The 21,275-nt window shown below is 50.4% G+C and overlaps 8 protein-coding genes across 8 annotated transcripts; 4 read left to right on the plus strand and 4 right to left on the minus strand.

Annotated features, from left to right (window-relative positions):
- Positions 1-811: 811 nt before the first annotated feature.
- On the minus strand, positions 812-5,116 carry CCMA1212_001830 (Ankyrin repeat domain-containing protein 50; the record flags this gene model as incomplete). The annotated part of the gene is made up of 2 exons (XM_073699244.1): positions 812-4,122; positions 4,186-5,116. 2 exons carry the CDS (start codon positions 5,114-5,116, stop codon positions 812-814), a joined length of 4,242 nt encoding a protein of 1,413 aa, XP_073562184.1.
- Positions 5,117-6,248: 1,132 nt separating this feature from the next.
- On the minus strand, positions 6,249-6,805 carry CCMA1212_001831 (uncharacterized protein; the record flags this gene model as incomplete). Its single annotated transcript, XM_073699245.1, has 2 exons — positions 6,249-6,251; positions 6,329-6,805. 2 exons carry the CDS (start codon positions 6,803-6,805, stop codon positions 6,249-6,251), a joined length of 480 nt encoding a protein of 159 aa, XP_073562185.1.
- Positions 6,806-7,099: 294 nt separating this feature from the next.
- On the minus strand, positions 7,100-9,875 carry CCMA1212_001832 (Minor extracellular protease Epr; the record flags this gene model as incomplete). The annotated part of the gene is made up of 5 exons (XM_073699246.1): positions 7,100-7,729; positions 7,782-8,124; positions 8,180-9,058; positions 9,186-9,697; positions 9,762-9,875. The coding sequence occupies 5 exons, from the start codon at positions 9,873-9,875 to the stop codon at positions 7,100-7,102; spliced, it is 2,478 nt and encodes an 825-aa protein (XP_073562182.1).
- A 391-nt stretch (positions 9,876-10,266) lies between these two features.
- Positions 10,267-12,950, plus strand: CCMA1212_001833 (uncharacterized protein; the record flags this gene model as incomplete). The annotated part of the gene is made up of 4 exons (XM_073699247.1): positions 10,267-10,605; positions 10,653-11,568; positions 11,628-12,424; positions 12,505-12,950. Exons 1-4 carry the CDS (start codon positions 10,326-10,328, stop codon positions 12,948-12,950), a joined length of 2,439 nt encoding a protein of 812 aa, XP_073562183.1. The 5' UTR covers positions 10,267-10,325.
- A 1,092-nt stretch (positions 12,951-14,042) lies between these two features.
- On the plus strand, positions 14,043-14,420 carry CCMA1212_001834 (uncharacterized protein; the record flags this gene model as incomplete). The annotated part of the gene is made up of 1 exon (XM_073699248.1): positions 14,043-14,420. The coding sequence occupies one exon, from the start codon at positions 14,043-14,045 to the stop codon at positions 14,418-14,420; it is 378 nt and encodes a 125-aa protein (XP_073562180.1).
- Positions 14,421-14,670: 250 nt separating this feature from the next.
- On the plus strand, positions 14,671-15,351 carry CCMA1212_001835 (uncharacterized protein; the record flags this gene model as incomplete). Its single annotated transcript, XM_073699249.1, has 1 exon — positions 14,671-15,351. One exon carries the CDS (start codon positions 14,671-14,673, stop codon positions 15,349-15,351), a length of 681 nt encoding a protein of 226 aa, XP_073562181.1.
- Positions 15,352-16,662: 1,311 nt separating this feature from the next.
- CCMA1212_001836 (uncharacterized protein) lies at positions 16,663-18,021 on the plus strand (the record flags this gene model as incomplete). Its single annotated transcript, XM_073699250.1, has 1 exon — positions 16,663-18,021. The coding sequence occupies one exon, from the start codon at positions 16,663-16,665 to the stop codon at positions 18,019-18,021; it is 1,359 nt and encodes a 452-aa protein (XP_073562179.1).
- A 1,765-nt stretch (positions 18,022-19,786) lies between these two features.
- CCMA1212_001838 (Protein CCC1) lies at positions 19,787-20,599 on the minus strand (the record flags this gene model as incomplete). Its single annotated transcript, XM_073699251.1, has 1 exon — positions 19,787-20,599. The coding sequence occupies one exon, from the start codon at positions 20,597-20,599 to the stop codon at positions 19,787-19,789; it is 813 nt and encodes a 270-aa protein (XP_073562186.1).
- Between the last annotated feature and the right edge of the window lie 676 nt (positions 20,600-21,275).

Consider the following 21,275-nt stretch of genomic DNA (forward strand, 5'->3'; position numbering starts at 1 on the left):
ATACGCTCCTCTCCCCCGTGTCCGACCTCGTATACGATGCTCCCCCCCGTGTCCGACCCCGTAAACGATCCTCTCCCCCGTGTCCGACCCCGTAAACGATCCCGTATACGATCCTCCCCACCGCAACCAACCCCGTTTTCGATCCGACCCCCTCCACCGACTTCGTAGACTGTCATCATCGATTCCGTAAATGATCCTGCCTCCCGTTTCTCCGACCCCATATACGATTCTCTCCCCCGTGTCCGACCTCGTATACGGTCCTCCACCCAAACTCTGTACGCGATCTGCTTCGTAGTCGACTCCGTATACGGCCTTTCGTACGAAAACCCCCTAAGAGAGACCCTCTTCAAGCTTTCCGTAAGAACATGCTCTTGTACCAACGAGAGTAGCCCCTGAAGCGAAAAAGAGTAACAAGGCTTATCACTGACTAGCAATAGAGATTGAGTACGGCGGAGGCAGATGCCTCGAGCAAGCCACGTCCGATACACGCAGTAATGGACGGATAATGAACAAATTCATGCAAATAATGAAAGTTAACAGTGGGGGATGGCTGACTATTGCATTGAGCCATGTGAAAACACTTGTAAGAAGTATTCTCTTGAGAGCTTCAGTTTCAATAGCAAAAGTCCCCTCTGGTGCTTTGTGGACGCAATTACCGCCTCCCACAAGCCATGAACAATCATTCCTGGCAGATAGCGAAGTCAGGGAAGACTCAATCCATAGGAGTATATGACTCCATGTTGAAAAAGACATGTGGCTGTGGAAAGTTGAGTTCTTGGGGCGATGGAAAGTTGAATCCCCATTGGCACGGTTATAGAAGCGCGTCAGATTGTAAAAGTTTGACGACATTGACGTGGCCTCCCGCCTTAGCCAGTGACAATGGCGTTTGGCCTTGGTGATCCGAGAGGTGTACGTCAATCCCATCCCTTTCGAGCAGCAGCTTGACGACAGCGTCATGTCCTTGCTGAGAAGCCAGAGATAATGGCGTCTTGCCATTCGCATCCTGGTGGTTTAACCAGACACCGCTTGATTCACACAGCAGCTTGACAACGGCGACATGTCCATACATAGCCGACACGGACAACGGCGTCTGAAGGTCGTGATCCTGATGATTCAGGTCGATGCCATCCTTGCCAAGCAGCAGCCTCACAACAGCGTCTTTTCCATTGCGGGCTGCACACGATAATGGAGTCCGACCGAGGTTGTCGTCGCGATTTATTTCAATGTCCTCATGTGCCACTAACAGCTGGACAACAGTTGTATGTCCAAACATAGCCGCATGGGCTAGTGAAGTGACGCCGCGGTCGTTCTGGTGATTCACGTCAATGCCGCCCTCTGTGAGCAACAGTTTGACGACACCATCACGCCCATTGGTAGCCGCATGATCAAGGGCTTCTCCGATATCCGTGTCTCTATTGCAAATACCCTCTGAAGCAAGTAGTAAGTTGGCGATATCTTCGCGTCCGCGAGTGGCAGCTTCAACTAATGGCGTCCTGCCGTCGCTATTTCCCTGATTTGGATCAATAGCGTGATGTCCAAGCAACAGCTTGACGACAGCTTCATGACCATTTCTAGCAGCTGCGTATAACGACAAGGAGCTAACTGTGCCAACCCCGTCTTTCAAATTTAGATCAGCGCCATGTTCAAGCAGCAGCTTGACAACAGCTTCGTGACCATTTCTGGCAGCTGCATATACCGACGAGGAGCTACCTACGTCAACCCCTTCTTTCAAATTTAGATCAGCGCCATGTTCAAGCAGCAGCTTGACAACAGCTTCGTGACCATTTCCGGCAGCTGCGTATGATGGCAATATGTTATCATGTTCACAATTCGGGTTAACGTTATGTTCAAGCAGCAGCTTGACAACAGCTTCATGGCCGTACCTCGCAGCTGCACATAACGACGACGAGCCAAAGCCATCGCTGAAATTTGAATCACTAGCGCCATGGTCGAGTAAGTACTTGACAACGACTGCATGTCCTCCTCCGGAAGCCGATAATAACATGTTTTCGCCGTCAGTTACCCAGTCGTTGGGATCTATCCCGCTGGTAACAAAAGAAGCGAGCAATGTTTCATCTTCCAAAGCGAGATAGGAGAGCACGCCTTTTCGTCGCGAGAAGACAAAACTGCGTCCGAGATTGGTCGGTCTATTTCTGTCCTGGCAATATCCTTCAAAGAGACTGTGCAATGGCGAGTCCGAGGGTACCATCTCCGCTCGCTTTCTTAAAAACGCCCAGACAGCTTCATGGCTGCCCGTAGCAAGTGCCGCAAAGATCGGTGTGCCGTAACGCTCTTCCTCAGACTCCATATCGAAGCATGATGCTGCCCGAGGATGGTTGCGGATAAGGTGAGCGAGGTTCTTCTCTGCAAGAATGTAAAGAAGGCTGACTGAGTTTGTGTATCGCCGGATCTGGTGCTTCTCCAGAAAGTTGTTGAGAAGAATCCACTTCTGAAGAGGGAAACTGGCAAGAAATCTCTCCTGGTGTATATCGTTTCGTTGAGCGAGGTCGGCATGATGAAGGACGTCGAGAATTGCATAATCCAAAAATGGATATTCCGAGTTGACTCTCTTTCGTGCCTCTGTCATCGTAGAAGCCTGGGGCAGAGGGTCTTTTATGCCGATAGTTTCAGGATTCAAGCTCTCCAGCTGAGCCAAGCAGCAATCTCTCAGAAGTGTGTGACTATGGCCAACAAAACCACCCGGGGCTTCAGACCACTGGGTTTCGTATCTGCCCTTCAAGAAGTCTCTAACGGACTCATGGATGAACTGGACTTCCGCAGCTTTGTTTCGGGTGACTTCAGCCAAACCTTTGGAGCAATTGCTCACGAAAGACTTCATCTTCTCGATCTCAATGTCTCCTTGGTCCCAGAAGCCGGAGGACTCTTGTTCGTACCCAAACTGAACCGCGAAATAGAGCTCCTGTGATTTGAGCGGGCGGACTGCGAAGAGGATCCATTTGAGGCAGATATGTAGCTGATCGAGATTGTCATCATCTCTCGTCAAAATCATCTCGAATAAGTCGTGCAACTTTGGCGGAATTCCCCTCAGACGATCGCGAATCTTCTTGATAGAGACAGACGTCCTCGGATATTCCCGGTTGAGGATCTCTAGAACTAGAACGACCCAGAGGAAAATTCCAGAGGACTTTTCGAGAATCTCGAACCGGAGTGAATCGGCTTGCTCCGATTTTCCCAGCCTAAGACCTGACTTGATATATTGCTGAATATCTTGCATGTGGCCAATCTCGTCCTCAAGAGTGACCTCGATGCCTTTCTCTATGACCACTGTTGGGTAATGCCGACTCGAAAAGCAGACTTGCAACGAAACCTTCCAGTCTTGCGCGCTGTCGCACAGCTCTTCAAAGAAACGAACCATGTCCGCAACTTGGTCTTGATTGCACTCATCAAGCGCATCCACAAAGATCATCAGCGACCGACTTCCCAGCGTCTGGACGGCATGCGCAAGTGTCTGCTTCAGTGCTTGCTCGCTCCATCCGTTTCGTTGGATGACCTTTGCGCCATTTGTTGTCATCCATTCTAAACTTGTCTGCGTTTCGGGGGCTTTCTCAAAAAGCTGATGAAGAAGGGATCGGTAAAGGCCTGTTGTTGACTTCTCCTCGATTGTACCACGGGCTAGGAAGAAGAAGGACAAGATGATTTGCGACGGCTTTGTCCTGGCATTTGCCTTTGCCTTCTCGAAGAGAAACTTCATAAGAGTCGACTTCCCTGTGCCAGGATTTCCTTTCACCCAGAGAAATCCGCCGTGCTCTGGCTGTCGAGATGAGTCGTTCCATGATGTGTACTGGGGTTTGTCCAGGAACCAGCGGCAGGTTCTTCCTTGAGCAGCTGTCAAGTTCATGAGACGGTCGTCAATCTTGTCGAAATAAAGCTGTTCTATTAGCGATGCTTTAGTCATCGCGTCCAGTATGTCGATGGCTTCTGAGACTGGCTGCTCCTTGTCAGGGTTGATCCCACCATCGCTACTGGCGCGAACATCCTGCATGTGAGCAGAGGGGCTCCCATAGCAGAGGCGCTTATTCCGTTCGTCTTCTGAGGTAGATACACAAGCGCCTTCCTCGAAGTTCCGCTTTCGTGAGAGGCTCAAATCGACCTCTTGACTCACTGGCAGATGATGTTAGGCAGTGGGGACAAAGAGATGAGAAGACAATGACTGTATCGACTCACGAGTGATTGGCCCTATCTTTGCCAGAACTGCTCTTGCGTAAGCAGCAGCCATTGCAGCAGCATATGGTTGCCACTTTTTGTTCTTGTGTTCGTCTCCATAGTCGCAGACTCCTCGAATCACTCCAACAGGGATTCGATCCATCGTGCCAGCTGCCTCCATCTCGAGGCCGATGAGATCGTATCTATCTCTCAGTTGGTTGCGTTTTTGTGCGTTCTTCATCAACTTCTCGCCCGAGCCTATCGATCCGTACCATATTCGAGTGCGCTTCGAGGCCGGCCTTTGCTCTCGTTGTACGAGGCTCTCGATGCCGCGCTCATCAACTTGATACAGGAGGTCTCGCTCTTGTCCGGGATCAGCAAAGGTTCCAGTAGCATGCTCCTTGTGCTCGATCCGTTTGTAGTGCTGCAAGATCTGGTCTGCATCGTTTGGTGACGTGAGTTTGATGCTCCCAATGGCCGATCTGACGACGGTTTCGGTCCTAGCCAACCCATGCCCGGCGCGCAGTAGCTGAAGTCCATCGTCCCCAGTCTCTTTTCCGAGGTCGTAAGGTATCAGGCCAGCGTTATCCCCAACTGGAAGGCCCACGAGGACGTCACCCAGACGAATATCCCGCGGTGGACAGCAAGAGAAATTGGGAAGACCAGCTGCAACTCCAACAAGCAAGCCAAACCAGAGATTTGGGAAGAACTTTCTGACTTGATTCGCGAGAGCCGCGGCAGAGCCCGTGCCATACAGTTCGCCGGCCGGTAGAGTTGCTATGATGATGTTGTGCCCGCATGCATCGCCAGCTTGGAAGATGTAGTCATCTCCACGTTCCATGCGAAATCTGCCAGTGTGTCGATTGTCCAACATGTGCAGCGCCGCCTGCGCCTCGATCTCCAAAGGAGCAATCCATGCTACCGTATAGAGTCTAGGATCTAAGTTGGTCATCGGGGCGAGCGTTTGATCGGATGGCAAATATATACATATGGGGGATAGGCAGGACGACCGGTGGTCTTCAAATCTGGAGCTTTTCGTCGTCTTCCGTAGAATAAAGCCCTCCCTAGACAGAACAGCGAGAGGTATGATACAATCGTGAATCTGGATAGCAGCCTTCCAGGTCAGCAAGAAATGAGGGGTCGCAGAAGATGCCACAAATCTCGGGTCTTTGCGAGTTCCAAGAGCAGGAGCGGCAGCTCTGGAGGCTTTGGCTATGCGGAAGGCAGAGAAATGCCCATACTGGAGGCACGACAGAAAACCAGCAGTGAGGCTGAATCCTACGCGGCACACGCAAAGCCTCTTGCAGCAGCCCACAGCAGCCCAAAAAGCCTGACCAGACTGGGATCTTCGGTGATTGGCTGGGCAAAATAACACCCGACGTATTCTCCTCCCTCGAGGTATATACCCAGACAACATCATTTTCCAGGTGAAAGCTATCAAAAGACGTCTTCTTCGTAACTTCTCTCGGCCTCTGAAAAGCAGATGTAACGTTATTCTGATACTCTGCTTGTTGGCAGGCTTCTGTTACCATGCCTGAACTTGAACGTCGAACGAGCTTCGCTTCTGGAATCCGTAACGAAAGCATTTCAATCGGTGGCTGTGCTGTATCTCGGACGACATCATGCTTGGAAACACAGCCTCGCTCGCAGATGGAGCAATTAGCTGTTCGTCAACAATTCGAGTCACTCAACACTGATCGCCAGTCCTATTCATCGTTTAGCTACGGCGATGCACGTGATGGGAACAGGCAGGACGTGAGGACTTCTGATGTATTATGTCGAGGTCTTAGCTTGATCAAGACTAAACTTCCTCAAATGAGATGCAATAACAAGTCTCCTCATCATCAACAGCGTCCGATATTTCGGGGCACGGATACTCATTTTCCTCAGCGACCTCGAGTAGATCCGATTTATGGCACCACTTGAACACGACTCCATCTTCCTCCTCCGCATCCACATCTGTGTTCAGAAACGCAGACTTTGGCGCAAAGACATCGACCTGAATCCGCCTATCCCACCAACTCTTTGGCCCAATAATGTGTAATTGGTAGGCAAAGATAATATTGCTGCTTGACTTGAAAGACTCACTTGTGGTTTTAGAATGCGAAACAGCACCGTTAGTGCCTATGCCAACCCCTTCTGCTACCGAGAATCCCATGCTAACACTCGTCTTTTGCCTCGATATAGACACTTTCTTGTTCATAAGGAACCCTTTGGCGACTTTGAGTCCCGTTATCATAAACACCGGTGCCGCTCCGCTCAGCCCTGCCTTTACGGCTGCTTCGACCTTTGGTTCCCTGACACGCTTCATGGCTTCGTCATCCGAAGGGTCTTCCTTCATACGAATTGTCTCTAGAGACTCGATCGTGTATTCCAACAGCACGTCTTTGCCCACTTTGCGACCGAGGTTGCCATTCGCATTCTGTAGAAACTTCGCCCAAACGCTTCCTTGGAATGATTTGGCACTGTCTCGAGAAAAATGGCAGTCGAAGTCGGTATGTGTAGCAGTGAGAGGCGGAACGGCTGGAGTGCTGAGGGGTTTGAGGGGATAGAATGGATCAGCAATAATGTTGCCGATGCGGATTGGACCATCTGGCTCGAATGTGAAGTTTGGGGCGAGCAGGTAAGTTTTGAGACCCATGTTCAGGGCTTTACAGAACTGTCGAGTGGCATCAACGACGCACCGCCTGTGACTTCCTCAGAGCCTTTATATGCAATACATATATGGAGGAAGAGGGGGTTGAGGCTGATAACTGCTCGATGCCCAACGGTTGCCTAACTGCCCAATCCATTCACCTGCCCGTCTCCTCCGTTTCAGGGGCCTCTCTTCCAGCAGGACTCATGCCAGTGATTTATGCTTCCGACCTAATGGTATCAAGCTACCCATGTCCAATGTCACTTCATACATGTATTGTTGGTTGTCTGAAGAGCCATGTCAAGCAAGTCTGACCGCCTCCAATAAAAGAGCATCCCGCTGCTGCTCTTTCGTCTCCCTGTAAAAGTCTTGTGGAAAGAGATAAAAGTGCCCTTGTCTCATCTCACGAGAAAGCTTCATTAACGCCAGGATCATACCGCGCTTTGTCCCAAGCCTCTCCATACGCGCGTCGTCACCAAATCTCTTGGATGAAATGCCCAACTGCGCATATCCCAAGATTGTCGCCGCTATCCCAGCTGCAATGGGAGTTACGATTGATGTGCCTGTCTTGCAAACTTCCTTCTCTTGTGTACTCAGCCATACGCCTGGAACGTCGGTCCCCAGAGTACCAAAGACATGACTTTCGAAAGGATCGGCTGCTGGGTTAAAGTGCTGGAATGCTCCCTGATGATTTGTCGCTCGGATGGAAATCACTTTGTCGTGTCGGGCTGGAAACATTTCTCTCTGATTGCCACCGTCATTTGCCGCAGCCGCAAAGAACAGGACCTGGCCGCTTCTGTGATGGATTGCACTGTGAATGGCGTTGCTGATGACTGTTTTGCCTTCCACCTCTGGCTCTTCCGGAAACCCAAAGGAGATGGATACGATGTTTGCGTTGGCTTCATCGCGGTTCGTTGCCCATGAGATTGCCTTTCACAGAGAGTTAGATCATATTCAACTGGAAACTGTACTGTTGCCTTACTTGTGCGATGCTGGAAGCTCGATTCTCCAAGTCCTCCGCGTTCTTTGCTACTCGGGCCACACAAATATCTGCAGTTGGTGCGACTTTCATTAGGATCGAGAGCACATGAGACCCATGACCATCGCAGTCAAGAGGTTGCTCCTGGCCCTCTACAAAGTCCTTCCACTTGATCAGCCGTTTCTTGCGAGGGGCAGCGGCAAAGAACTGCGAGCTCGCATCATATCCGGTGTCTAGAATCGCAATCCGGATGCGCTTCAGTGTAGTGTTTGACCTGAACCGCTGGATCAATTGAGCCGTCAGATGCGATGCCATGAGACTTTCGAGCCAAGCCGCAGCAGAATCGCTGTTATGGGTGTTATACGCACTGCCATACGAGAGTAGATGGGATGGCGACTCACATGCTCTGATTCAAACTCAACAAGGACGGAACTGGTGCGCTTGTCGATTCAACACTTGGCTCGGAGTATTTCAGTCGCTCGATCTCATCTAATTTGTCAATAATGCCCATGTTCGCACATAACGTCGCCAAGGGCAAGACGACGTAGGTGTACAGAGCATTCCGCCTCTTCTTGATCGCGATTTCGGTCGAAGAGTTTGGCGAATGATGGATATGGAACAGGTCTGGATCGAGACATTTGCGCACAGCGTCTTTGTAAGTCCAGATAGCATATTCGTTCCTCAGGTCCAAGTCCGGCCAGTGTTTGCTTTCGAGGATCTCACTACATCTTGTGAAGTCGTTGTTTATCCTCTCTTCCAAGGACTCCGCCTCTTGTATCGCACTAGGTTCCCTTCTGCAGATATCCACCAGTAGAACGGCCAAAGCCAGCATCCTCGGATACCGATGGAGGACACTGTAGCTCTTGCAGTATTCGGCGGATTCGAGTTGCCCTGGCGTCATTGGGCTAAACGCAAAGCACGGGCTGGCAGGGTTGATCTCCTCTTGTTGAGTATCGTGTGAGTGGCTTTCCCGCATAAAGTGGACCGAATCACCTGTCCACGGAGCCTTCATGAAGTCAGAGTCATAATATTGCCACACAGATTTTGCAAGAATGTATGCCAGCAGGACTTTTGACTTGGATGGGAGCCGACGGTATTCCAAAAGCTTGGACAGAGAAACACTCTGGCTTTGCAAGAGTCTCTGGTCGGACCTTTCTGCATCAAACAGCTGGAGAAGCTGTCCGTCAACTATCTCGAGCTTGATGCAGACTCTTCCCAGGGGGCGACCAAGCAGGCTGCAGAGGCTGCCCAGCTGGATTAGCTTACGATCTTTCTGTTGCCTAACGGGTAGTTGACATGATATATTGTCGGCGCCCTCCACTGCAAACCGGATAGCTCTTGGTTTGACTGGCCTGTCAGATGGTTAGACGAGACAATACATAGGGGAGCAGGCAGTTGTCTTCTTACTTGGCAACTTGAAACCGCAGGTGCTGCCATTTGGTCTCACAGGAGACATTATGGGCGGGAACAGCTGAATAAAGCGTATCAAACATGACGTGGTCTTGAGTCACCGATGCCTTAGTCCCCAGCCGCAGCCTTGCCCAATGCTCCTGGTATATGAGAGAATCATCGTTGCTGGGGCATTGACAGTGAGAGTGCTGCAGCAGGATGGTGTATAGAGTCTTGTTAACAATGGCAGGATACTCGTCTGGTGATTCAATCAACCCATTCGATGGCGCCTGGCTCGGTCGATCGTGTTCTTGCAGATGCGATGTTGCATTTCTGCGAGATGTAAGCTTTTGGAGGTTAGACAGCAAATTCTCCACATGCTGGCCACCCGTGGATACAAATCTTAGTATCGCATCTGATAAGTTGTGTAGGAATTTGTGGCTGTCAAGAGATGACTGTTGCACCAGTGCGTGGAGGAACGGAAATGGATGGCTAGTATCCAATATCTTCAGAGAGAATAGTGGTGGCCACTACACCAAGAAACATTCAGTATCAAGTTAATCTCTGGCGCAGAACATTGGACTGGATATTCACCTTGCAAACTGCTTCGAGCTGCTTGAGAAGCACGGGGAGCCGCTTGGTGACCTTCTCTTCTTGCCCAAGTACCCCATCTTGCAATGCGTGATGTGTTTCCCAAAGGCTTCCCATGAGGGGGCTCAATATCCGGAGTTGATACTTATCCCGGGACGTCGTACTCTTTGATATACTCACAGATGCCGTTGCAGCTGCATGTGCCATTAGGGAGGTAGCCTCACTGGCTAGTCGTCTCATCTCTCGAGTGTCCATTGTGTTCTCACTTCGTGACCGTAACGGCAAACAATGCTCACAATAGAGGTTTGCTATCACACAATTCGATAGCCACTGATGCCCAATTGTGTCCTCGTAGTTTGGGCAGATTGCCGCAAGGCGTAGCGGAACCCCGCTGAGACACGGCATCCATGCCTTGGTGACCGCAGCCTATCAGCGATGATTCTCCAAATTAGCGAGGAGTATAATCACGGAAACATGTATCCTTCCTGCGTTTTCTCCTACATCGCAGGGATTCCTTCCTCGGAGAGGTCGGTGTCTCGAAAACCTGCTATTCTTTTGGCTGCCAATATGAATCAAGATGCTCGGCCCAGATCACTTGACATCTTTGAAGCAACGCAGGCTGCACGATCCGCCTTCGAAAAGTGCACTTCAATGGAAGCCCTCATGCACGATGAGTGGGCTGAGAACCGTCTACTAGACTTTAACCTTTGGGCGGCTGGAGTGGGAGCGTCTTCCGCATCTGCTTCTAATCTGGACCATCGCCTTGCCAATCAGCCTGCTGCCCGAGCGGTGGTACTCGGCCTATTGTCTGCTCTGAGCGCATTTATCCAACATTGCGTCGAGATTGGTATGCAAAATCCTTGAAGTGTAGGTCTCATCTGACGGAGTTGGTAGGAAGCGGAAAAGACGCCTTCGACGGTGAGGATGGGACGCAGAGCAATATTCACCTCAATCAAGACCAGTTGTCTGGGGAGCCAGGTCCCTTCGCGTTGTGGTCAGATGATTCAGACTCCAACAACAGCGATGAGGGCAACGCGATGTCACCACGGTCTCCGTCAAGGCAAGCAATGGCTGACGTCGAGTCCTCTATTGACCAGCTCATCCGTTTAGGCACACTTATAAGGAGCTCCGGTACCCTGGCGAGGCTGCGCAAGGCCGATCTGAACTTCACCATGCGAGATTATGAGCACTTGAACGATGAGGATTATAAGCACTCCCCAAAAGTGGACATCTCTGATCTCCGAGCTTTAAAGGCACACTTGGTGACGAGTCTATTTCTCCGTCCAGCACAAGCCTTAAAAAGCAAGCCACGAGGTGGCGAGTGTCCATCCGACTTTATGAAATATCCTGAACTCCTGGAAGACAAACATCGCCAGACAATCGATAGGCTCATATTTGCCAATCTCCGGCGCCGCAACCGATTTCTTTATGCCAAACGACACGCAGGGAAACTCGCCTTGCCTCTCAAAGTCGGAGAAGCTGAGAATGCTACGTTCAAGATGGAGGATCCAATAGCCCCAGACAATGCTGTCCAGCGTGCAACCAAAACTGAGGAGGCAAATACAAAGGAGGTCAAAGTGAAACCGACAGAGCAAAGCTTGACTACGCCATCGGAAGGTACCGTGGATGGACGTGCACTCAGGGACATTACACAAGCGCAGTCTCAGAGGTCCCTGAGTCTGAAATCTGTTTCCTTGACGAAATCAGGGTGGCCTCATCCACCGCAGGTGGCCAAGGACAGGGCCACCTTTCAATGTCCCTGCTGCTATCAGACTCTGGCAAGACGCGAATCCAAACAAATGTTCTGGAGGTAATAACCATGGAAAGTACGCTATTTGAAAGGCATCTTCTGATACTTATAGACAACAGAAGTCACCTCTCTCGAGACATCCATCCGTTCACGTGCATCTTCCCGGATTGTGCGGCAGAAACTCCATTGTTCATCTCAAGGAACGCCTGGAAGACTCACATGCAGCTCGAACACAGGTCATCAAAATATTGGGTATGTCTTGCTTGCACTGATGCTGAGAATTCAGAAGTGTTCTTGCGCAGGGAAGATTTCCTGTCGCATATGGATACGCAGCATGGCGAAGCCATGTCTGCGACGGACATTTCGAAGTTGTCCACTATCTGCGAAAGAACAGCCCCGATTACTATAAGGAATTGTCCGCTGTGCATTTTGCCGAATCAGGATCAAGACGACAAGTTTGATCCAGATGTTATACTAAACCACATAGCGGACCATATCCATGAGTTCTCCTTGCTATCTCTTCCGTGGTTAGACACACCACCTGGACGCAGAGGGCATGCGAGTACAGCGGCGATGCAAAGAGTCCAAAACTGGCTGAACGATGATGAAGCGAACAATGATGGAGACCTCACTGGCACCACGGACCTCCCTGCAAGCACGGACAACGATATGCTGCCTCTCTATTTCGCAGGGAGTGCCGATACCTCATCTGGCGGACATCAAGAAGTTTCATCACCTGGCTCGATTCTCAGTTTTCACTCGCAATCTACGGGGGGACTCGACGAGGAAGAGAGCACCATATATGCTGTTGCTAGGAAAGCAGTAAACCTGGTTATTGGCCAAAGCCATCGTCGTGTGGACTCTTACCGTTCAAATCTCTCGAAATTAGCCCGTCACCAGGTGATCTTCTACTGTGGTGAGTTATTGACCCCGACGAGTGAATGGTTCCATGCTGATTGAAGCTTTGTTCGAGCTGTTGAATGACCTATATTCTAGACGACAGTAGTTCCATGAATCAAGGAACTCGGTTCTCTGACCAGCGGGAAATAGCCCACCGCATGGCACGCATCTACGAGCTTCTACCATCGAAGCATCGTAGTATTGATTTCCGGCTAATACACATTCCCCGTATGCCCGGCTTCATACAGACTGCCGCATATATGGATGTGTTCTTGAAGACAGCCACTCCACGTGGAAACAACAAGATTGGTACAAATTTGGCAGCCAACTTGCTCAGGCCGTGGGTTTATGACGCCATTGCATCGGGAAGTGGTCTGAAAGGGCCCATTATCGTTTATTGTTTCACTGGTGGCTGCCCCAACCAAGAGAGTCCGTCCGTTTTCAAGGACGAGATTTTAAGATGCGCGGCTTTCCTCGAGAGCCACGGATACGACCGAAACTGTACGTCCTTCAATTTGTTCAACGCCGCTTGGCAGCTTTGACTTCAATTGCTGAATCAAATGAAAGCTGTGGTATTTCAAATCAGTCAAATTGGCGATGACTCTGCCGCCGAAGACTTCCTCCAACGACTTCGTAACGACTCAGAACTCGATGGGTTACTATGGTGCACGGCTGGTAGGAATCAATCAAACTACCTCTCAACTCCTCCTTATAGCATTCAGTTTCTAACGAGAACCAACGGATGAAGAGCGTGTCGACGAAAAATACAAAGCATTGTACGAAGATAAAGAGAAGCTTGAACATTGGGTATGCTCGATCCAGCATGTAATCACCAATGATACTAACTTGAATGACGGGTAGCTGCAGGGCCTACTTATGCAACCTCTAGATATGAAAGATGGCCGTGTGTTGAAACTCTAAACATGTTTTCCGGCTCAGAAGACTGAGCCTTTTCGAGATTATAGACGAGATGCTGTTGTTCTATTCATATTGCTGCTTCGTTCGTCTATGTTGTTTATTCTGAAAGCAGTTCTAAATGTAATGACATTTTACAGCCTCTTTTCTAGCCATCTCTCTTCACATCTCCTTGTTTGCCTTGAAGAGTGAGGCATCTACCTGGCTACCAAGCTAGGGAGGAAGTACTCATTGTTATATTATCTAGGCGGTACCAATTACCCAAGCAGGCAACAATAAGCCGGGCATTTGAGGGAAGGAATGCCTTCGTGTCCCGCGGTATCGGGTTGATGACCCGTCCCAATTCTCGGCATGGTGGTGGTATGTCGCAATTCAGGCCACTCTCATCATGAAATCTGTCGTTTTGTCTATATAATCCTCAACCTCATAAGGAGAAACGAAAGCAAATGAAAAGGGAGACGGTAGTGCAGGCAAAAATGACTGGTTCGTGACTTCTCCCGCTCGCTTTCGTTATCCCGCCACTGTTTTAGGCATCAAGACTCCAAGGCCTATCAGCTACGTGTAAGCGCCTCACTGGCTGCATCCGCGTACAGGGGTGACGTAACGCTGTTTGAAGGCCAGGCCTCATTCAAGCCCAAGCGTGATTTTTTTTTGTTTCCTTTCTCTTCATAATGGGGACATTTCTCTTTCGATATTGATCAAGTTCTATTGAGTGTAAAATGGCGAGACTGGATACTCCAGACGTCTCCGATGACGACTTTGCCATGGTCAACTCGATAACATCCGACAACCCCCCCGCAGTCTCCCACCCGACTCCCAAGCTCATCAGCCGCCTCCAGCCAAACCAGCAGCAGCCCTCGAGAATGAATCACGATAGTGGCAGCAACGGCGATGCTGCTGCTTCTGCTGCTGAGAAATCTCCGGTTCCCGAAGATGATTCCCTCAGTTCATCATTGTATTCACAGACGAAAGCGAACGTGAGGTCAATGTACAATAAGCTGAGAGGCAAAGACATCTTGATTGCCGTCATGGGGTACGCTATCCGCTCAACATGGTACAAGCTCAATGGCCTTCAGCTCACATTACGAACAGCATGACGGGGTCTGGAAAGACTACCTTTATCGCAAATGCTACCGGACGGACAGACCTTCAGATCGGTCACACTCTCAATTCATGTATGACGACACCATCTTCATTGGGCTTTCATACCTACATGTACTAATATTAACTCGTCAAGGTACCCAAGAGATACAAATCATCGAGACCACAATCGACGGCCGTACTGTTCGCTTTGTCGACACTCCGGGCTTCTCCGACACCTACCTGTCAGATACCGAAGTCCTCGAAATGATTGCGGATTATCTATCCGCGGGTTACTCCAAGGAAATGCGCCTGTCGGGCATCATCTACCTCCATCCCATCTCGGATAATCGCGTCACCCATCACGCCACCAAGAATCTCGACATGTTTCGGAAACTCACCGGCGAGAAGAACCTCAAGAACGTCGTTCTAGCGACCAGCATGTGGGACAAGGTGACCCCAGAGGAGGGACTCAATCGCGAGCGGGAACTTCAAGGCAACTTCTGGAGCGTCTTCATAGCCTTTGGCGCTCAATATTGTCGACAAGATGCCTCAGCTCAATCCGCCAAGAAGATTGCTTCCATGCTCATGGACAACGAACCCTTCTTCCTCGAGCTGCAGGAGGAGATGGGCAAAGACAACAAGGCTCTCAAAGACACTGCCGCGGGGCGGGAGATTATGAGCCAACTCTCACAACTAAAGGAACAGCAAGAGAAGGATCTTGCTGAGATGAAGGAGATGCTTTTGCGGACCAGCGCTGAGGAGAACAAGGCCGCCATGGCCGCGCTGGAGCATCACTACAAGAAGATGGTGGAGGGCATGGAAAAGACGATTTCGGATGAGAGACGGATGAAGGAACAGGCGGCCAAGTCGAGTGAGGAGAAGTTCCAGGAGCTGATACAGAGGATCCACGAGCTCGAGAACAGACCGTCTTGTCTTGTTATGTGAAGATACGGCAGCCGTACCCAGTTTCTCATGCATTTTGAGCTATTATTTTGTCTTGACAGTCGCCTGCGCCTGGACTGACTCTTTCGATAAGTTCCCCATGGCAACGGGGCATCCTCCATACACACAAGCCATATACGCCACTACAGGCCGCCATAGACGGATGCCACAGCCAAGACGAAAGTAGCCCAAACGTTAGCACGGAGAACTTGCGCGCCACAGTTGGCAGAATATGCAGATTGGTCAGTTCAGGGCCCAGAACCGTACCCTTTGTGAGCGCCTACTTGAAGTTTGTTTTGGCTGCTGACATTTTTCTATCAGAGCATTTGGCTGAGTGCTTGTGTTAGAATAGTTGATGTATATCGCGACGTGAACGAATGAGCTAGCAAGTCAAGGTTCACATCTTTAGGAAGAACTTTCCTTCTAAAGCGAAAACTAGTAGCCACACCAAAGAATATGACAATAGTAGAAGAGGGTCATGATACCCCAAAGAGAATGGTAGCATTTTCAGGAAGTATTGATGTAAACAGCAACCCCGTGTTTATCAACTTTCCATCTGTGTCCGGCTGACCTCTCTTTGTGCGAACTTGACGTCTTTTTTTGCCCCATCTAGATTGATGAGACCTTGCTGTTTAGAACGAGGCATCACCCTGACTGGCTGTAACCACAATCGTTTGTTACCTGTCAGTTGGCAATTAGACTCCCACCACAGGAGGAAGAGGTCCTCAATTCACGGCTTGTTCAATTGTCCTCGGCGGGCCTTCTTCGAGGTAGGCATGGACTCAGATTGGTTACTTGTCAACCTTGTTTACCTTTTTTACGATCGTCTTTTCGCTTGCAAATGTTTCCATATTGTAGGAGATGGCAGTCTAGCCCCCTTTAATTGACTCTAGAGACAAGGCTTTCTTGAATCAGCTCTAGTGGTCGTTGCCTAATGAAGTTTCTCCCCTTGTAACCGATTTAGAAAGATAAGCCAACACCAGGTAATGTTCGAAAACAGTGAGAGTTCTCCCTAAACGCAACCTCCTCAAAGTCTATGTGCGCCACGTAGCACCAGAATGTAAATTGCACATTTCTATACACTCTTCTTTTACATTCTAACCCATTTCCTTCGTCATAACAAGCCCCCTTCATACATGTAGTGAGTCGTCGGCTGTAGTATATAAGAGCAAAGGCCGCCCCCTATTCTATTCATCAACCCATCTTCCATCTGGTCACCTATCCCATTCACCAGTCAACTTTCCATCTGTTCCCATATTCTGAACATCAATCAACTGGAAAACAGTTGCAGACTTGCTTTTCCAAATCGAAGAAATGGATCAGAACAACAACCACTCTACGTCTGAGCGCCGAAGCCAGCATCTCATTGATGCAGAGGCATCCCGAGAAGAAGAACTCCGATGCCCGGATAACTCCATGTCCACCAATTTGATGGACATGCCAAACGAAATCCTCTATATGATCATAGGATTTCTACCCCGACCCTGGACACATTCTCTGGGTTTAACCTGCAAATTTCTCTCAAAGCTCACTGAGGGAGAAACTCGCTCACGCCTCCAAGGGCTTGATCGCACTCAATTCCTTTCCAGCCTGCAAAAAGATGTCTCCAACGCATATTATTGCTTCTGTTGCGATATGTTGCGTCCGCTTCATCCCAGGCCAGATTGGAAAGTTGGACACCATGCAGGTGGAACTGGTGATTTCAGGAACTCACGCTGGCTGCCCGATATACACCATGTCTTGCACGTCCAGCTTCCAAAAGATCTCTTTCTCTTCATGAGCAAGACCAATATCCCATTCATGGAGCCCTACCTGGTCATGAATCAACATTTTCTCGGGCCCTCTCACGGTATATCGCTTCAGAGCCTCGAGCGATATGAGGCATTCGAGCAAGTCATCAAACTAGACCGATGTCTCAACTTGCGAGGGAGGAGGCATAACACGCCCCTGGTTCACACCGACTTAGAGCCCTGCCTCAAGCGCAAAACTCAGCTTCCCGGAAGAAGTCTCGAAGCGTTGCCAAGGAGGGAAGATGCCTGGAGATTCACCTTTCGAATGACGCCAAAGATCATCGACGACAAGCTCTACATTTCCAGAGCTTACACAATCGTCGGACCCCTGGTTCCTGAAGAGGACCTGAAGAGGCTTATCGAGACCATGTCAATACCGATCTGCAGCCACCTCGCCTGCTCAGCGAACCCATCCTGCTGCTACCTGGGGAGCGACTTGCCAAACCACTACTTGCACTGCTATCCAGTCATTCATTCAAGACAGCGCGTGAATTGCCGCTGGGACGATGGAAAGTATACTGAACTCAAACCAGAGCACGGCTCATGCGTGTTATGCAGCACGGATTATGAAATATCAGTGGACCGGAAGACGAACAGCAACGAAACAGAATTCAAAATCAGTACCTGGCACTGCCTTGGCACCTGCCGATCTCCAGACGGCGACCTTTGGTCTCATTTCGTCAGTTCCGGTGACCATCCATCTCTTTGGGCCTCTACAATCACATTTACTTCGGATGGCGGTTCTCAATCTCCCGTTCATAGGTACACACCTCAGCGTAATCCTAACTATCCTTCTCGACTCCAGGATTACGCCTGTCCCATTTCTGATTCATACCGTGGAGCCGTTCAACGAAATTGGCACGAGGCGGCCTGCTCGGAATAGTCTCGCTTGGCTCGTAGAGAATAGATCACAGCGTACAAAGCGGTATAATTTGGGCGGTTTTTGAACCATACCCGGGTTTATATGCTCGGTTGGAACCGAAAGCGGGCATTAGATAGCATATTCTTAGTCTAATAAAACACTGCACTTGCAATGTCTTGTGGCCAGCTCCGTGTGTGCGGCTGTGGGCGGCTACCAGCTGCCACCGAAGTGATATTGGCTGGTCCTCCAGGAGCTGTTTCACGGGGATTCTCCATGCAGACAAAGGTTTCATACGTGATTTCTTTCTTCACATCTACCCATCTCTCCCCAGCACCGTTGTTCTCTTTGGTCCTACATTCCTGTTCCGGCGACCTCAACTTCAACACCAAACATCAAGACGATTCGCGATAGTGTTCGGTATGACGACGGTAGTCATCAGGCCACGACTACAAACACCTCAACAAGCAACAGCAGCGGAATGGCCGAGGCACCTGCTAGACAAATCGTCAGACTTTACAATGGCGTATCGGCTCCCGACTGAGGAGACAAGCAATTCTGGGAATTGAACCTACCAGCCGTGGCGAGCTGTTCTGGAATGGAAGAGGTAAGGAACAAGTCGCTTTTCATGATCATGTACGAGGCGAGTTCTGCATGAGTGGACTAGCATATATTGCCAGCAGTCATATTAACCATCATCGCCACGAATCATAGCATGCACCCCATCTGCAGGAGGTTGCCTCTCATTATCAGGAGGGGGAGACGCAGCGGTCGAATCGACCGAAGTTACCTCTGGATTCTATCGAGAAAGCCAGATCAACGAACCAGATGGCAAGACAATGCTGAATGGTCCCATTTCACTAACCTTAAGACGTTCGTCGGTCAATTTGCCTATTTGGCTCAAGAGATTGACAATGAAGGTTGATGCGCAGAGAGTCATAGGCTCTACCAATAGAGCAGTCGAAGTTGCAAGGTAAAACTGGGGATGCTCTTTCAGCAGATGTCTCATTAGACATACAGGCATTAACTAGAGTCAATCAATTCGTATCAGAAACGGAAAATACAGCCATGCATAGCTATCCATATTCATCAGATTCCACGCAGCGACAGAGTCAAGGAGACGGGTGTTCCTTTCCTAAGAACACTGTGACTTCCTACGGAATCTCACTTCCATTCTGAAGGGGAAGCACTGGGATGAACAACGCTAGAACCACGGAATAATCGAGATGTCATATAACCCATTAAATAAGCCAATTGTGTTGTCCAATCTTCATCAATCACCCATGTTCATAAAGCTACCCTACGACTATTCACGAGACATCCAAAACTTGAGAGCAGCGAAGCCTTTATAAAAGTCAATTCCAGCGTCGCATTCAACAACCAAATGAGGCAAAGCGCGCATGTCACGTGACCGCCTGGTTAGCTCAATCGGTAGAGCGTGAGACTCTTAGCAGAGAACACGTTCTGATGCAATCTCAAGGTTGCGGGTTCGACCCCCGCATCGGGCTTTTCCTATACACCCAGTTGAAGATGCTGCCGCCTCAATTTTTTGATTTTTTTGACAATCCTGGTGGTGCTTTCTTCCATGGCTCGTGTAATTGGCGCCTCTAGATGCCAAGTGGTGATGATGTGTTTTTCTCGATCGAAGGTGTACGCCGTAAAAAAAGCTGAATCCCCAGGCGAGTCTTGCTCCCATGCAGCAGACCTGAGCCAACAGGTGAAAAGCACAACCCCCCAACGCCATATTCCCAGCATTAGACGTAAAATCATCCCAATTCCCAAGTAATCTTCATCTTGACCTCTCCATCTCTTCACTCCCTCCCAGCAAAGACACGCACAGCACCGACGCAACCGCAGCCAAGCTCCCCAAAATCAACATCTGCAAGCCCTCCCACACGCACCGCATCCAGCTGCTCGACGCCTCTCCCCCCCTCAACAACCAGCTCTTCCCAGCACCAAACGACATCAGCGCCACCAAACAAAGCGCAATGCTCCAGCGGAGCCCTAAGCCAACAGTCGCAGCGAAAAAGTACGGCAGCAGGGGAATCGTGCCGCCGATGATGTAGCCCAGAGAAATGGAAAGACCCGAGGCAACAGGCCAGACGGGCAGCTGATCAGTGCTAGAAGAGCTCTCCCCGACGGAATTTGCAGCCCTTGAGGAGAGTAACCGGTGGGCGACGTGGTGTAATCCCCCAGGACGATCGTTGAGCGCCGTCATGATGTCCTGGACCATCCACCCAGGCAGCGCAAGAGGCTCCAGATGCCGCCTCACAACCACCTCCTGTGTCTCTCTATCCTTCTCATCGATGCTCTCCCTATCGCCATCATGCCGCAACATGCCCCTAAGCTCCTCCTCGTCACCATCTCTGTGCTTCTCCGCTGCGGGTGCTGGCAGCTCGTCTTTGGCGGAGAGGTAGCCACCGATGCCCATGCTGATGCTGCCGGCGCAGAGCTCGGCCAGGCCAGCGTAGATGACGGTGTCGGCGCGGCCGAGAGAGCTGAGGCCCGCGGTGAGGGCAAAGGGGACGGTGAGGCCATCCGAGAAGCCGAGGGTGAAGTCTGAGAGGAAGCGGATGAGGAGGGGGCTTCGTGGTTTCGTCATGGTCATTGATGCTGTCCCGTCGACTGGAAAGGCTCTGATTTGGGAGTGAGAGACGGGGTTGGTTGAGGGTTCGATGATGACGATGATGACAGCGATGGAGTCTCACGAAGAGGTGATGAAGCACGGTGACCAACGCCAAGGTCGATAGCAACTCTACTCGGAACTCGTGCTCCGTAGAAACGTGACGCAGAGACAGCACTCGGCTCCTCGGCTTGGCTCGCGAGCAATCAGTTGCCCGTCTTAGTCGTTGTCCGGCGCCGCAACAGGCCTACTATTCCATGTCACTATGCCTACCATCCCATTCAATAGTCCTGCGTCCCTAGCATTGCAATCCCAACTCGGACAACAGCTCAATGCCACTCGACGTCCTCAGCCCGCCCTCGTGCGTCTGCACTTGCACCCGCGGTTACATCGCACACGAGAACCACCGGCATCGCTAAAGGACAATCCTTCTTCATACACCCCGCACACAAACTCCCTTGTCCCTCATTCTCCCTCCGTCGGTCTACGAAGTGCATCTGCCTGCCTCCCCTCCCTCGAAACTCGCCGCCACCAAGCCCAACAGGGCACCGAAAAAAGCTCATATCAGCCCAAACAGCAATCTCCAACCCAACCAGCACCACGAGTCCCTTTGTAAGTGGCATCTAGAAAAAGAAAAGAAAAAAACAGCTCCTCT

The sequence above is a fragment of the Trichoderma ghanense genome (assembly GCF_004382785.1).
Source record: "Trichoderma ghanense strain CCMA-1212 chromosome Unknown scaffold_1, whole genome shotgun sequence".
NCBI lineage: Eukaryota > Fungi > Ascomycota > Sordariomycetes > Hypocreales > Hypocreaceae > Trichoderma > Trichoderma ghanense.